General features: G+C 41.1%; 1 protein-coding gene across 3 annotated transcripts; it reads left to right on the top strand.

Annotated features, from left to right (window-relative positions):
• The first annotated feature begins 201 nt into the window (after positions 1-201).
• On the top strand, positions 202-14192 carry LOC114350152 (peroxisomal N(1)-acetyl-spermine/spermidine oxidase-like). Of its 3 annotated transcripts, none has more exons than XM_028300820.1 (8): positions 202-422; positions 1304-1483; positions 4822-5031; positions 6902-7118; positions 7512-7690; positions 9906-10170; positions 12020-12123; positions 13552-14192. In XM_028300820.1, exons 2-8 carry the CDS (start codon positions 1311-1313, stop codon positions 13787-13789), a joined length of 1386 nt encoding a protein of 461 aa, XP_028156621.1. In that variant the 5' UTR covers positions 202-422; positions 1304-1310; the 3' UTR covers positions 13790-14192. The 3 variants fall into 3 exon arrangements, 2 of the variants coding, with proteins under 2 accessions (XP_028156621.1, XP_028156620.1); XR_003655680.1 differs by lacking the exon at positions 13552-14192 and adding an exon at positions 8327-8594 and having other exon boundaries at positions 204-422; positions 12020-12106; XM_028300819.1 differs by lacking the exon at positions 9906-10170 and adding an exon at positions 8327-8594 and having other exon boundaries at positions 208-422.
• Positions 14193-17366: the final 3174 nt, after the last annotated feature.

The following is a 17366-nucleotide window of genomic DNA, read 5'->3' as shown; positions in this document are numbered from 1 at the left end:
ACCGACGGCACACTAACAAATACCTTTAAATGTGTACAAACAATAAACCATGTATAAATAGCAATAGTTAATACCAATAAAACANGCTGACGCACAAGCCGTGCATGCCATCATAGGAAAAAAAAAAAAAAAAAATCAGCTGTCTAAAGTCATGTTCTTACTCAACTCAATAGAAAATTTAATAATTTTGTCTCATTGTTTGCAAAAACTTTATTAGCTTCTATTTCATATGATTCTCGATGTAAGAAATAAGAAGACGAAATAAGACTGATCAAGAAATGGAACAGCACTGTTGTGGAAATTTTTAAGAAAATGCAAGCGATGTAAAATCATTTTTGTATTTATCTCTAATCAGTATTACTACGTAAATCGTATACATTTGCTTTGTTATCCGGTTAAGTGCGTGGTACATAAAAAAGAAGGTAATTATATGACTTTTTTGTTATCAATTTTTATTAAAGAAATAGCTTAATGAAAACAACTTAATTAAATTATAATTAGTAACATACGCGTTGAATAATGCGCAATGTGTACATACGAGTGGTAAACAGTGTCTTATTCCTTTGTGTTTCTTACGAAATTAAGTGAAAACTTTTGAATTTAGAGGTTATCTTATCACTGGTTCTAAACATGTAGGAACAGCAGCTGATCCCCCATTTTTAAAAAATATTATGCAGGGGTCACAAATTGCATATATTTTCCTCGAGTTGCGGTTTCGATCCTATTTAATGAAGTGTTTGATGTCAGTAAGCCATATTATGTAAGTTAGTTGTTCTTAATAAATAAAACGATGAACCCCGTGAGTTCTTGTGTCCAATATCCAAAGTTCAAACTGAGCTGTGTCAAATTGACGAAGTTTATTTTAAAATCCACAATAAGGAAGAGAAAATACAATGATTAAAGAGATGTGGTGCAACTAATAGAGATTCTACAAACAAGCTACCCAACGAAATTACAAAATTCGAGCTCCTAGAGTAAGACGAGCGAAACTCACGGGACGAATGTGCGTCCCAGACCAACCGGCTCGTCAACACACGCCCTAAAATAAACGAGTCTTCCAGTGACTTGGCCCACTTTTAGCTTGGTCTACGGGCCAAGTCGCTGATAGATTATCTTCCAGTGATCCCTCCTTCAATGTTTTCAACACCAAATCAACAAAAATCTACTCTAGAATCTTACAGGTGGATCCAGTCACTGAAAATAAAACTATTTAAAAGTTCAAACCAGTGTCTTGACCGTGGGCCAAGCTAAAAGTGGGCCAAGTCACTGGAACACTATGTAAATAATGTTTAAATACTTCTAGCCCAACAATGTCGTCGTATGACACGATAGTGGTAGGCATGGGAGCGGCCGGAACGACAGCCGCCTCCATCCTCGCTAAGGCAGGCAAGAGAGTGCTGGGATTGGAAGCCCAGAATCGAGTCGGGGGGCGAATCAATACCGTGCCGTTTGGAGACGGCGTTGTGGAGTTAGGAGCTGAATGGTGAGTTAATCAAATCGATTATTTATGCAAGTAGGCCTCAAAAGAGCACTTTTACACGTCCCCCAACCCTACCACTGCTTCGGGACAGCAATATGGGCCGGTGCTGAGAAGAAGATTGGTTCCTATACAGATGTTTTGTCGTTCAAACAAGAGCCAAGAGGATGAAAAGACTAAGGCTTTATTCAGACAGCGATAATCGCGCCGATGCTAGGAAGTTCTCGTTTTCATGAAACCATTACCGCACGATTGCCGCGTGCCTTGCCAATGACGTCCCAAGTAGCATTTTACTCCATTTAAGAGTTCACATTTAGTTCCAATGTGTACTTAAAGCATTAGTACAGTTCACTCGTGATGTATAAGCTGTATTATTGCAATTAATTACACCTATACCTGTCTAAGGGACTTATAGGAGTGTAGACTAGTGTAGAGTTATACTTTTATACGATTTTTGGTGTTATAATACTCTAACAACTATCCTTTAGTCAGCCGTCTGACTAAGAGCATTATAGGAGGGTAGAGATACGGCAACCGCTGTTTAACGGCCTACTTGTACGATGTTATAGAGCTAGCATTTTAATAGAACACACGTGGTCATTTATAAAGCCAAAGGCTGTTATGTTTACTTGTTTTAGACTGTTATACAGCTAGTAGCTGTAGTAGGACTTGTTTGTGTTAATAAAATAACCTTTTTTTACTATCTGTACAAAAGTGTTTCAATGGTTCGCATGTGCACTGTAGGCTGTTAAAAGGACTATATGTGTTGTCCATTAACATCAATAGCAGTTTATTTGTCCACAAGTACTACTCTTATTTGCTTTAAGCTGAAAATGAATGTGAATGTGATATTCTATTACACTTTTCCCCAAGCCTGTTTTTAGTTGTATTTATGGTGGTTCTGTACATGATGCAGAGGAAAATATTATGCCTGAACCTGAAAGTTCCCTTCAAAATATACAGATATCAGAGTGTGATGATTGCAGTTCTAGTGATAGTGAATACAATTTTGATTTAGACAATTATTTAACCTTTAGCAAAAAAATAAGAACATGGGCTATTGAAAATCGTATTCCTCATTCCGCTTTGAATAAATTGTCAGGCATAATAAACGAATTTAAACCGGGAACACTACCGTCTGATGCTTTAGGTATTCATACTTGACTATTAGTACCTGGGCTAGGCGATTTAACGGACATTAATAATTTTTATTGCGGATCTCTAAAATTTCAGTATTTGAAAGAATTAAAGATACACAATTGACCTGAACTAGGTACATCTTAAAGCTGTACATAAGTTCACATTAGAATAAATTTATAGACATTAGCGCTGTAGTGGTACAAATGTGGAACTTCATATAGATAACAGCATTCTAACAGAACACATGTGAACCTAATATACGCTCACCGCATTAAATTGGAGTTATAACAGTTCACATAGCCGTATTTCATTTCCACCATTTTGTTCTACATAACCTAAAATATTTACCAAATAAATCTCCAAAATTAATGCAGATTTATCACAAAATTCGCAGATAGAGCGATTGAGTTTTGGTTTCATGTTATAATTAATTACCGTAGTATAATTATAATGCCAATACAATATCAAAAACTGAAAATTGTAGATTTCCTCTCAGCCAGTTTTAAATATTTTAAAATGAATATCGCGTTTTTACAGAGGCGCGTAAATATTTTAGCTGTAAATATGTATACATTTCACGATAAAGTTGCATTCCCAATGGCATTAACATTATTAAGTATTTAAAACCCGTGTTATTATTTGCATAAATGATTATCCGCCCGAGTTGTTTCCCTCTTGGCACTCACGTACAAATACCAAACTAATATTAAAATGTGGAAATAATTTAGGACACACGTGAACTTTATGTAGCATTGGAGTACTTTTGTCGGACTTTATAACTTTGAAAGCTGTGCATTTAGCCACTTGTTACGCTTTATTACACTCACGTACGTTGTATGGTTCACACTGCGTCCCATATAGTGCCGTAAGTCAGCCTTAAGTCCGATGTTACTACTTAAACTGCTATTATAATGCTATTATACTGCTAATGTACAGCCATAGTGAACTTAAGGCTGTCTAATTTGTGCCCAAACTGGTTCTATAAAAGCATTATAGCAAGCTATACAGCTCGTATACAGCTGACATACACAGCTTGTGGAGTACATGTGAACGACTAGACATACTATATAGAACCCGAATGCTACTTGGGGTGAATCCCGCGTGTCTAAACCAGGCTTTTTTGTGCGATCTTCTGTGTGACTATTCCCACGCTTCATTCCTACCGCTGCAACTCAACAGTGTCGTCGTATGACACGATAGTGATAGGCATGGGGTGCCCTCCATCCTCGCTAAGGCAGGCAAGAGGGTGCTGGGATTGAAGGCCCAGAATCGGGTTGGGGGACGAATCAATACCGTGCCGTTTGGAGACGGCGTGGTCGAATTAGGAGCTGAATAGTAAGTCATATATTTACAGACAATTGTGTGCGGGACTATTCCCACATCTAGTTCCCACCGCTGCAGGATCTTGACTTGATCTTGACTGTCAATAACCCAACCAGTGAAGGTCAAGTTTAAATGGTTTATGGATTTCCATTGCTGAACATAGGTCTCCCCCAGTGATTTAAAAAATGGGCTAGTTGGGAAATGTTCCTTACGGTTATTTAGGTTGGTAGAACCGCAATTAGAACTTTTCCTTATTTATGATCAAGAAATCATGAGTACGATACCCACTTAGGCCCAGAACAGACGGTGAAACGCAACTGCAACGAAACTGCAACTGCTAGTTACTTTTGAGTTGCATCTAAGTTTCTGCCATAGCGTCCGTTGAAAGACCACACATGAAGCGACCAGTTTGAAAGTTTCAGTTTCATTCATCAAAATCATCAGAAAGTTACAGTTTCGTTGCAGTTGCGTTTCACCGTCTGTTCTGGGCCTTACAATGCAATTATATTATTATGCATCAATAAAGGCACATTCCGCAGGTATAGGTATCGCAATATTTTTCTATCATGGAAAAAACCTATGCATTTGATTGAGGAAAAAATGCATTGTGTTTAAAATTATGTGGGTAGTTAAACTGTAGATTTCTCAGCTCCTCTAGACAAGTGGCAAGACGTGATAGTCATTTCAAAATCCTTCACGAAGAACTCAAAAAGGCGGGCGCTGGATGCAGGCCGCTACCAACCGGGCGATATAGACATCATTGGGGGAGGCCTTTGTTCAGCAGTGGACGTCCTGTGGCTGAAATGATGATGATGATGATGATGATCCTAGGATTCCTAGCCTACTGAAGAAGCTATATTTCCATCAATTCTTGTTACCAGGATGCACGGCACCAAGCCAAACACAGTCTACGACTTGGCCGTCCAGAACAACGTGACCGTGCTACCTCAAGACATATCGATGGAGGTGTACATGTCTGATGGATCGTTAGCCAATAAGGAACTGGTGAATGAGCTGACTGAATTCTGTCTCCAAGTCGTGGATGAGCCGCCGCCGACTCCACAACCGCTGGGGCAGTATATCACTAAGAGGTATTTCATCATAAAAACTCATTTTATTTTTGTAGGTAGGCTTTTAAAAAGCACTTTTACATGTCCCATTTTATAACGAGCCTCTCAGGCTTCGAGTGAACCGCCAATCCCCTCTTCCAGTTGTTTTTATAGAAGTTGTCTCCTCGTGGCCCTGGTACAACAGGACCTCCGGCCCGCCGTAGCGGGTTACGGTATGCTCCATGCCGCTGCTCAGTCAGCTCTCCTAATCAGAGAAATACCGAGAGCGGCCTTCCAAAGAATGGACCCAGCCAGCCTCCACCTATGGGGTTTTTTTTAAGAAGTCCCCTGCATAGAGTTTTACACGTACCAGTATTAACCCTACCACTGCTTCAGGACGATGAATGGGCCAGTGCCACCCAGTAAACTACAGGCTTTTGTCGGCCGATAGTTTGGTCGTGCTGTTATTCAGCATGAGCTAGAGCATTATGGAAGAACGCACATTACACCGATTTGGTATTGGCTGATTGGCTCATACAAATTGCAAGCCGACCAAACTATCGGTCGATTGTTGCTAAAAGACAAGAAAGAGAGTGCTAAGTTAAATAGGCAGTTAGTAACAGATTCTTGAGCCCTTTCATCATCATCATAATTTCAGCCATAGGACGTCCAGTGTCCACTGCTGAACATAGGCCTCCCCCAATGCTTTCCATGTTGATCGATTGGTCTCTTTACATAACATTGTAAAAAAATATTGAATACTGTTCTATAAATAAGTACAAATAGATAATATTGATACTCAATGATAAAATGACGATTGATAATATGCATTTTGATAATTAACTATCAAGATAGTTCATCAAGCTTATTGGATTTGCTTTGATAAGCAGTTCTTGTAACTATGCCCAAGTATCTTTATAGATTCTACGTAAATACCTACAAATTCCTAGAACTGACCTTGATTATAAGAGGCTTAGATAATGAAATATCATCATGTGAATTAGTGGTCATACTCTGCAAGTTTTATTTTTGCGATCGAATTTTTTAAATGGAATCATGGTTTCTACTATGACATTTTAAAGGAAATCTTCATCGTCACTAGGCCACCTCCCTCTGAGACCTCAATAAGAATAAGAATAAGAATAAGAATAAGAATAAGAAGCGTTTATTTGCCAGAATACAGGTTATAAGTACAGTAATAGTAATAAGAAAAGAAAAACTTTATTCAGTTACATTATAAAAAACAAAAGTACCAGTACACAGTTCTTGAAAATAAACATACTATGCTGAAAAGGCGCCCGCTCAGCAAAAAACCGCGACATGACACAAACGTCATGTCGAGAAGCTGGTTTTCAGCGGTAACCGAAGGCAAAGGCTCTTTTTAAAAATAAAATAGGTACTTTTAACATTTGTTCTGCCTCGAGTAGGCTCACCAGTCACCACAACCGCCTCTGTGGTCTAGTGGTAAGACCACCTGCTTCAGACGCAGAGGTCCCGGGTTCGATTCCAAGTGGGGGCGGATTTTTCTGTTCGGTTTGGTTGGTGGTAGGGCTTGTTCTAAGTCCGCCTGGCTAGCTACCACCATCTTACCTAAGTCTGTCGCCATAACAACAATGTTAACAGCATTATTGTGTTCCGGCAGTTAGAGGTAAGATAGCCAGTTCCTTCGTGGTTGAGGATTCCGGGTGAAGCTCGCTTCCACCTTCGGCCTGATCGTCACTTACCATCAGGTGAGATACAGACCAAGAGCTTCCTCGTTGTGGATTAAAAAAAAAAAACAATAGTCGAGCGGCGGCGGGATGCAAACCCACGTTTCCGGCCGTGTCGGCCAATCCGACCCCTTCACCGTTCGGCTATCGTGGCTTCAAATCAGTAATACATATGATTTATAATGATACCGCAAACATTTCAGACTGATGGACTACATTAAGGACAAGCACCCAACATTACTAAAAGATCAAGGCTTCATAAACGAGTTCCTAGCGTTCATGGACCTCATGATAGACAACTATGAGGCCACAGACACGTGGAACGATATAACCACTGAGAGCAAGTACCGGGAGCTGGACGGACACCAGCATATGAGCTGGAACAAGAACGGGTATAAGACGCTGTTTGAGATCTTATTGGTGAGTTATTAAGGTCTATTTTTCAGAAAAACCTTCTTACACATGAGTAGCGTGGCTACTCCGAAAGGCTATGAACGTTTCGAGTCTATCTGTCGCTGTCGATCATGCGGGCATCTTGCTTTGCGTGAGAGAGATAGCAAAATTCGAAACTGAACGGGTACAAGAAGTTTGGTTGTTTGTCAGCGTTTCTCAACATTTTTTTAGATAAAAAGTTTTTTTAATTCAAAATCCGCAGCTCTTCTTATCACTCTCTTCAAATTTATCACTTTTCTTTCATATTTTGATTTAATATAACTAACTTTTTATCTTGAACCTTACCTTGAAAGTGATTGAATACGTCTCTTCAAGTGTTAAGGGCAATTAATAAACCTATGTTCGTTATTTGCCCCTCAGAATACATACAATAACGGGCCTGGCCTACCAACGCTCACAATCAAACTAAACACAGAGGTCTCTCAAATAGTTTGGCCACAGGACCCGTCGCAGAAAGTTATAGTCAAAAGCAAAGATGGCGCCGAGTACTCAGCTGATAATGTCATTGTGACAGTGTCAGTTGGGGTCTTGAAGGAAAGGTAAGAAGTATGCTGTAAAGTAGTATAAAAGTTATTTGATTATTATTGGCATTTGATATCTAGAAATACATTTTGGTTAGGACTTATATTTTTTATATCTATCATCTAGACACCTCGCAGACTACAGACTTTTTTCGGTCGATAGTTTGGTCGGGCTGTTAATCAGTATGAAAATATATTGAAGTACGCACATACAAATTAGAAGCCTACCTAACTATTCTGCCGACCAAAAGTATATAGGGTGGAAAACTTCGAATGCAGTTCTCTTTCCTTTAAAAAATAATGGAATGTTTTCTTTGAGTAAAATTTTCTATCTAAAGCATTATGAGCACTTTTCCTTTAAACGAAATTACTAAATTCCATCCTGTTGTATAGTCTGTGAGAGGTCTGAAAATTATTAATTATACTCTGTTGAACTCTTTTCTCCTTGTTAAACGTCAATTTAAGTAGAAAATAAGTTAAGAATAATTAGTGAAATGCAAAAAAGTAAGGCGATTAAATAATTAAGTTTATTTTTTACGGTTTCATTTACAACACAAGGAGAAAAGAGGAAACAAAACTTCTTCTGTCTTATGAAAAATCTCCCCCTTAATTTACTATACTAGACTGTTCTCCACATCCTCACTACCCTTTCAGACACTCCACTATATTCTCACCGCCCCTCCCCCAAAAAAAGGCAGACGCGATCTCCCATCTAACCATGGGGCTTCTAGGCAAGATCATACTGTTATTCCCTGCCCAGTGGTGGCCCAAAGACAAATTGTTCTATGGGTTCATGTGGAAACCAGAGGACAGAGCGAAGGTGACAGAGGAAACTTGGAGCTTAAGGCTCACAGCTGCTAGCAATCCCATGGGATGTAAGCACGCGTTGACAATGTGGACAAGTGGAGAAGTTGGTAGATTGGTCAGTAAAATTTTAATAAAGTTATTTTTGCATAGGCTTTGTAAAGCGCTTTTACAATGGGGCATGTTTGTTATGTTTATGTCTAAGGCAATTAGAAGATATTTTAGATTAGCCGAACTCGTATTATCTTCTTCTGGTTAATTTCGTTGCGGGTCCAATGACAGTTTAACTTTCCCCCGGGACAAACTTGACCTTCACTGGTTGGGTTATTGGCGGTCAAGCTGCAGATCCTGGCTACACAGAAGTTGCAGTGGTGGGAACTAGAATAGTCCCGTAGCCGAAAAAATTGTTAGAATTTCGTTAAAACTTTGTTAGATATGAGTTACAATTTTACTATGGGCGCTATTACTTATGTGATGTGAGCTTATATTTGGCACGTCATAATGTATGATATTTGTGATAAATTGGCATGGCGTATCATTATTGCGATTATCATAAACGCATCATGTCATGGGTCATACTCATTTTATATCTTCTATTGTTTGAGGCCAGAAAAACAGGTTTGAAACTACCCGACTCTTTTGAACTGTGAAATGCTGATTTAAAAAAGGAAGACGAAAAATTCTTGTATTAATGTGGCAGAAAAACTGATTTCGAAGCTATGTTACTTTTTCGCACTGTGAGGTGCTGATATAAGAAAGAATGGGACAGTTATATTTGTTAATTTTCTCCAGTCTTTCAAATCACAGATTGTCAAGTTGACAGTTCTGAGTTTTGGGGTTATATCTGACAATAGTTTGAGAATCAGTGATAAATGCCTATCCTTTCCCATCCTTTTTCATGCTCTTTGATTATTCTAAATATCCCACATATTTTGTCTCTCTTACTTAAAGTCCTCCTCTAAGAGCCCTTTCCCACGGTAATCGGTATTTTGCGGGAAAAAGGGATGTCTCTCTGGGAAAGAGCAACAAGATCCCTTAGAGCCCGTTTTTTGCAGGGTCCCGTTTAAATAGTAGTATACGTGTTTCAATAACATTTACACGAACATCCCGTTTTCAGTGTCCCGTAAAAAACCGATCCGTTCGTATTTGGACTCCGAATTCCAAAAACACGTGTGTTCTCACACGACTGTCCAGTCCTGTGGACACGGCATCCTGTTTTACTGGATGACCGTGGGAACGAGCCCTTCTAATGTCTATCCTTTCCCATCCTTTTCTTGCTCAACAACTTTTTAATATCACATATTTTTGTACCAACCGACCATTTTGGAAATCATTGGGGAGGCCTATGTTCAGCAGTGGACGTCCTGCGACTGAAAGAATGATGATATTTGTCTTTCTCACACATTTAAAAATGGGATATCACTTTCAGACACACAACATTGTTCACACCACGTCTCCCATCTGCCAAAGTTTCCACCATCAACTCAATATCGCTGGGTGTAGTAGACAAAATCATTTTATTGTTCCCTCATTCGTGGTGGCCGAAATCCAATAGTGCGTTTCACGCGTTCATATGGAGGACTGAAGATAAGAAGAAAATAAATGATTGGACCACGAAGATATTGGGCGCGAGCTCGCCCATGGGGTGTGATACGGCTCTGACGCTGTGGACTAATGGGGAAACCTCTAGATTGGTAAGTATGGGAATGAGATGGGAATAAGGTTGTTGCGTTACTAAGCAAGATTTTTAATGACATAAGAGTCAAATCAAAATCATTTATTGCATAATGTAGGTACATATAGGTCACATAAAAAATTATATTGTTCAGCTACATCATACCATATCGGCATGCAACAGAATCAATTTTTCGTGATTCAAGAAATTATACAAAAGAATTAAATTAAATGTCACAATAATAATTAACAATGTCAAATTTAGTAGATAAAATTTAATATTACATATAAGAGTCCCCGAAAACTACAAATTTTCGATTGTTTTATCGATTTCTAGATTGTTGGAGAAATCTTCTGCATTCTACTTATAACCCGATCGAGCTAAAGCCTAGTCCGTGAGCACGTAGTATTTTGTCCAATGACCCCAAGCTACCCATCCTTATCGCTCGCGGGTAATAATGTTGCTGTCGCGCATGCACACTCACTGCGGGCGCGCGTTGCACAGTCGCGACAGCAACATAATTACGCGCGAGCGATAAGGATGGGTAGCTTGGGGTCATTGGACAAAATTCTACGTGCTCACGGACCAGGCTTTAACTGCGCACCGCGTGACTCTCCCTCCCACTTAAATACCCGCTTTTGCCCAGTCTTTACCAGAGCGTCGATGTGACGTCACGGCAGCCGGGTGCGCAGTTAACTCGACTGGATTGTCGTTAGATTTCTAGTTGGACTGGTAGGGAAAGAAAGAAAGAAAAACATTTATTAGGTTCCAACTTAAAATAACTTAAGGGACTTGTTAAGTTGCATAATCACTACAGCCCTTAAGACAACAAACTTTGTCGGCCTATAGTTGAATCGAAAAATCAAGCTGTTTCTCAGTATGAACAAGTATGCAAGTGCGACGTGCGTACATTACTTACACCGGTTTTGTATCGGACGATTCTTCATACAAATTATAGTCGTCAGGGACATTCGTAGCATGCTAATAATAATACGGGGCCCTTTTTCCTTCAGTGATTTTATGCCTCTTACAACATTTGTCACTTCATTCTACTAACATTATCATTACCAAACATTCCATTATTTTTGCTGAACTTGGCTTTTCATGTTCGTGTTTTTTGTTTTAAATGTCTTAGCTTAGGAAATCGGTGCATAAAACTAGAGAAAAGATGCTATAGTAATTGTAAATAGAGACGAAGACGAAGCGTCTGACTCCTGTATTCACAAACATTTCTATGAGGTCTCACAGTGCGCGTGGACGCACAGGGTAACACGTACCAATCACAGAGCTCTATTCAACGCTGGTTGATTTGCTGCTTCACTTAAGCAAGCATCGTTTGTGAATACGGGCGTGAGTGTAGTAGATAAGTTTTACCAAAAATATGTGTTTTGAAGATACCCTACAGTTATCATCGTTTCAACCTAATGCCGTCCACTGCTGGACAAAGGCCTCTCCACGAATATTCATTCCACAACGACTGATCCTGCACTTCCCGCATCCTGGCACCTCCCGCGACCATCACCAGGTCGTCGGTCCAACTAGTGGGAGGCCTGCCCACACTCCGTCTTCCGGCTCGTGGTCGCCACTTGAGAACTTTTCTGCCTCATTTATAAAAAAAACTAATTTTATTCACAAAAACAGGCTTTTAAAAAGCAATTTGACACGTCCCAGTAATAACCCTACCACTGCTTCAGGACAATAAATGGGCCAGTGCTGAGAAGAAGCTGCGCAAGAAACTCCCTCACTATTGTCAGCCTCTTTTTCAAGGGTTTACAGTATTTAAAGTTATAAATATTGATGCGAGCTAGGTAGTAAAACATTGCAAACAATACAACAACAATTATTAAAGTAAAAAATTATAATTGCAGGTAGAAACACTCCCAGATGACGTGGTGAAGAGGAAAGCCATGGAACTTCTAAGACGGTTCATGGGAGCCAACGTCACCATTCCGGAGCCCATCAGTATGTTGAGGTAAGCATAAAATATTCAAATGAATTCAAATAAAAAAAAATGACCAGTATTTTGGCATTTATAAACGTCAAAGGTAATAAAAAGGTAGCCCTTAAGAGGCACTTTACATATCTCCTTATAATAATTTTATCAATCAGTAATTATATTGCTGTGGCGACTGTGCGACGGGCGCCCGCAGTGAGTGTGCGAGCGCGACAGCAACATAATTACGCGCGAGCGATAAGGATGGGTAGCTTGGGGTCATTGGACAAAATTCTACGTGCTCACAGACCAGACTATAGCTATATATTAACCTGCTGGGCTAGGATGCGCGCCGTGATAAAATCTTATCCAAGATTTTGGATGACAAATTTATGGGCTTATCGCGTAAAATCAATGAAATACCTCGATAAAAAAATTATCATGGCGCGCATCCTAGGCATACTGGCGAGTGAAGACAAAAATATTCTACCTTCTTGTTGATAGGGGGCCGTGAATATCACATGTTGAGAACCACTGGCATGAACAACTTTCGTCTTCGAATCGTTTGCGTATTCGATTCGATACTCAACCTTCGAATTAAACGACAACCTGAAAATTTTGATTCTCAAAATAAGTTTCGTGCTGCCATTTCTCATACTAAGATCACTTTACGGCACGTTCACAAGGGCGCTGTTGTAGTTTTCGTACTAAATCTTTTGATGGTGATTCGAATACGCAAACGATTCGAACTCGAAAGTTTTAAGTGCTAGACGTAGGTACAGTAGTAAAACAACCACCTGCTTTAAATGCAGAGGTCCCGGGTTCGATTCCCAGTTGGGGCAGATTTTTCTGTTCGGTTTGGTTGGTGGTAGGGCTTGTTCTAAGTCCGCCTGGCTAGCCATAACAACAGTGTTAAAAGGTAGGATAGCCATTTCCTCTGTGGTTGAGGATTCCGAGTGAAGCTAGCTTCCAACTTCGCCCTGATCGTCACTCAAGGTCACTCACCATCAGGTGAGATACAGGCCAAGAGCTTCCTCGTTGTGGATAAAAAAAAACTTTTTACACTGTCTGTTTGTCTTGTTTTCACGCCTAAACCACTGAACCGATTTTGATGAAAGGCATAGAGATAGTTTGAGTCCCAGGAAAGGACATAAAATAGTTTTTATCTCGGTTTTTGAAACAGGGACGCGCGCGATAAAGTTTTTCTGTGACCGACAAAATTCCACGCGGGTGAAGCCGCGGGCGGTTCAGCTAGTTGTATAATTCCTAGACACAAAATTTGCATGCTGATTTATTGTTAAGCAGAATAGTAGCACTTTACCTAAATTTTACACCTAAACTATTGTCTAGTCTAGTATAATATATTATCTATTCTTTGCAAATAAATACACTTTGATCGTCACTTACCATCAGGTGAGATACAGGCCAAGAGTTTCCTCGTTAAATAATCACGTCACTGTTTTCCAGATCGTCCTGGTATTCGAACCCGTACACCCGCGGCAGTTATACCTACGACAACCTCTCCTCTCCCTCCCACCCCACCGCGCGGGAAGACTTAGCCGCGCCCTTGAGCGACTCATCCGGAAGGCCGCGGGTTCTGTTCGCGGGAGAGGCGACAGAAACGAACCACTTCTCGACCGTACACGGCGCCGTTGATTCTGGGAGGAGGGAGGCGGCGAGACTGCTGCCGAGCAGTAAGATTTGATGTGCTGGGGTGTGTTATACCCCGGGGTGTTTTACCCCAGTTGGGTTGATTTTGTGTTACCCAGCTGGGGTGAAAATACCTTAGGTCGCCTATGCAAACCAACTGGGGTGTATTATACCCCGGGGTGTTTTGGACCCCAGTTGGGTTGATTTTATTGGTATCACATATAATCAACCCAACTGCTGGGGTAAAAAATACCTTAATGCTCGTTTTCACCATCAACCCCTAATTTTTAAGTGACCCCTATGTAAACAAAATTCCTGTTATTTGTTACCATAGGGGTCACTTAAAAATTAGGGGTCACTTAAAGACTTAGCCGCCCCCTTGAGCGACTCATCCGGAAGGCCGCGGGTTCTGTTCGCGGGAGAGGCGACAGAAACGAACCACTTCTCGACCGTACACGGGGCCGTTGGTTCTGGGAGGAGGGAGGCGGCGAGACTGCTGCCGAGCAGTAAGATTTGATTTGGGGTGGGTTATACCCCGGGGTGCCTTTACACCCCACCTAGATTGCTTAGTTACTGGTGCCGTTTAGTATGCGCGTCACGATCTATTATAGTTGATTTTATACGACAAATAAATGGACTCATGCCCGTTTTCACCATCAATCCCTAATTTTTAAGTGACCCCTATGGTAGGTAACACATAACAGGAATTTTGTTTTCATAGGGGTCACTTAAAAATTAGGGATTGTCATGCCCGTTTTCACCATCAATCCCTAATTTTTAAGTGACCCCTATGGTAGGTAACACATAACAGGAAATTTGTTTTCATAGGGGTCACTTAAAAATTGACTATTGAGAAAATCGAGATTTTAGACGACAAATAAATGGACTCATGCCCGTTTTCACCATCAATCCCTAATTTTTAAGTGACCCCTATGTAAACAAAATTCCTGTTATTTGTTACCATGGGGGTCACTTAAAGACTTAGCCGCCCCCTTGAGCGACTCATCCGGAAGGCCGCGGGTTCTGTTCGCGGGAGAGGCGACAGAAACGAACCACTTCTCGACCGTACACGGGGCCGTTGGTTCTGGGAGGAGGGAGGCGGCGAGACTGCTGCCGAGCAGTAAGATTTGATGTGCTGGGGTGGGTTATACCCCGGGGTGTTTTACCCCAGTTGGGTTGATTATGTGTGCTACCCAGCTGGGGTAAAAAGACCTCCCAGCTGGGGTAAAAAGACCTTAGGTCGCCTATGCAAACCAACCGGGGTATTGTTTACCCCGGGGTGCCTTTACACCCCACCTAGATTGCTTAGTTACTGGTGCCGTTTAGTCACGATCTATATAGTTGTTTTTAGACGACAAATAAATGGACTCATGCCCGTTTTCACCATCAATCCCTAATTTTTAAGTGACCCCTATGGTAGGTAACACATAACAGGAATTTTGTTTTCATAGGGGTCACTTAAAATTAGGGATTGTCGTGCCCGTTTTCACCATCAATCCCTAATTTTTAAGTGACCCCTATGGTAGGTAACACATAACAGGAATTTTGTTTTCATAGGGGTCACTTATTGATGGACCCCAGTTGGGTTGATTTTGTGCTACCCAGCTAGGGTAAAAATACCTTTTTAAGTGACCCCTATGGTAACACATAACAGGAATTTTGTTTTCATAGGGGTGACTTAAAAATTAGGGGTCACTTAAAGACTTAGCCGCCCCCTTGAGCGACTCATCCGGAAGGCCGCGGGTTCTGTTCGCGGGAGAGGCGACAGAAACGAACCACTTCTCGACCGTACACGGGGCCGTTGGTTCTGGGAGGAGGGAGGCGGCGAGACTGCTGCCGAGCAGTAAGATTTAATTTGGGGTGTGTTATACCCCGGGGTGTTTTGGACCCCAGTTGGGTTGATTTTGTGCTACCCAGCTGGGGTAAAAAGACCTTAGGTCGCCTATGCAAACCAATTGGGGTATTTATTAACCCCTGGGGTGCCTTTACACCCCACCTAGATTGCTTAGTTACTGGTGCCGTTTAGTATGCGCGTCACGATCTATTATGGTTGATTTTAGACGACAAATAAATGGACTCATTCACCATCAATCCCTACTTTTTAAGTGACCCCTATGGTAGGTAACACATAACAGGATTGTTTTCATAGGGGTCACTTATTGATGGACCCCAGTTGGGTTAATTTTGTGCTACCCAGCTGGGGTAAAAAATACCTTAATGCTCGTTTTCACCATCAATTCCTAATTTTTAAGTGACCCCCATGTAAACAAAATTCCTGTTATTTGTTACCATAGGGGTCACTTAAAAATTGACGATTGAGAAAATTGAGATTTTAGACGACGATTTTAGATTTTAAGTGACCCCTATGGTAGGTAACACATAACAGGAATTTTGTTTTCATAGGGGTCACTTAAAAATTAGGGATTGTCATGCCCGTTTTCACCATCAATCCCTAATTTTTAAGTGACCCCTATGGTAGGTAACACATAACAGGAATTTTGTTTTCATAGGGGTCACTTAAAAATTAGGGATTGTCATGCCCGTTTTCACCATCAATCCCTAATTTTAAGTGACCCCTAAATGGTAGGTAACACATGAATTTTTTTTTTTCATAGGGGTCACTTAAAAATTAGGGATTGTCATGCCCGTTTTCACCATCAATCCCTAATTTTTAAGTGACCCCTATGGTAGTTAGGTAACACATAACAGGAATTTTGATTTCATAGGGGTCACTTAAAAATTAGGGATTGATGGTGAAAACGAGCATGACAATCCCTAATTTTGAAGTGACCCCTATGTAAACGAAATTCCTGTTATTTGTTACCATAGGGGTCACTTAAAGACTTAGCCGCCCCCTTGAGCGACTCATCCGGAAGGCCGCGGGTTCTGTTCGCGGGAGAGGCGACAGAAACGAACCACTTCTCGACCGTACACGGGGCCGTTGGTTCTGGGAGGAGGGAGGCGGCGAGACTGCTGCCGAGCAGTAAGATTTGATTTTCTGGGGTGTGTTATACCCCGGGGTGCCTTTACACCCCACCTAGATAGCTTAGTTACTGGTGCCGTTTAGTATGCGCGTCACGATCTATTATAGTTGATTTTAGACGACAAATAAATGGACTCATTCACCATCAATCCCTAATTTTTAAGTGACCCCTATGGTAGGTAACACATAACAGGATTGTTTTCATAGGGGTCACTTATTGATGGACCCCAGTTGGGTTGATTTTGTGCTACCCAGCTAGGGTAAAAATACCTTTTTAAGTGACCCCTATGGTAACACATAACAGGAATTTTGTTTTCATAGGGGTCACTTAAAATTAGGGGTCACTTAAAGACTTAGCCGCCCCCTTGAGCGACTCATCCGGAAGACCGCGGGTTCTGTTCGCGGGAGAGGCGACAGAAACGAACCACTTCTCGACCGTACACGGGGCCGTTGATTCTGGGGAGAGGGAGGCGGCGAGACTGCTGCCGAGCAGTAAGATTTGATTTTCTGGGGTGTGTTATACCCCGGGGTGCCTTTACACCCCACCTAGATAGCTTAGTTACTGGTGCCGTTTAGTATGCGCGTCACGATCTATTATAGTTGATTTTAGACGACAAATAAATGGACTCATTCACCATCAATCCCTAAC

Source organism: Ostrinia furnacalis, unplaced genomic scaffold (genome assembly GCF_004193835.3).
Source record: "Ostrinia furnacalis isolate ACB-3 unplaced genomic scaffold, ASM419383v2 OfSCF0791, whole genome shotgun sequence".
NCBI classification, from domain to species: domain Eukaryota; kingdom Metazoa; phylum Arthropoda; class Insecta; order Lepidoptera; family Crambidae; genus Ostrinia; species Ostrinia furnacalis.
The sequence above is the reverse complement of the archived record's forward strand: the minus strand, read 5'-3'. Positions and strand labels throughout refer to the sequence as shown.

What these genes read in the sequence shown, in the direction of transcription:
- LOC114350152 (XM_028300819.1), top strand. Translation starts at nt 1,311, where the DNA reads ATGTCGTCGTATGACACGATAGTGGTAGGCATGGGAGCGGCCGGAACG. An exon ending in GTGGAGAAGTTGGTAGATTG is followed by an intron (nt 8,595 to 12,019) that starts GTCAGTAAAATT and finishes TTATAATTGCAG; the next exon opens with GTAGAAACACTCCCAGATGA. An exon ending in GAGCCCATCAGTATGTTGAG is followed by an intron (nt 12,124 to 13,551) that starts GTAAGCATAAAA and finishes ACTGTTTTCCAG; the next exon opens with ATCGTCCTGGTATTCGAACC.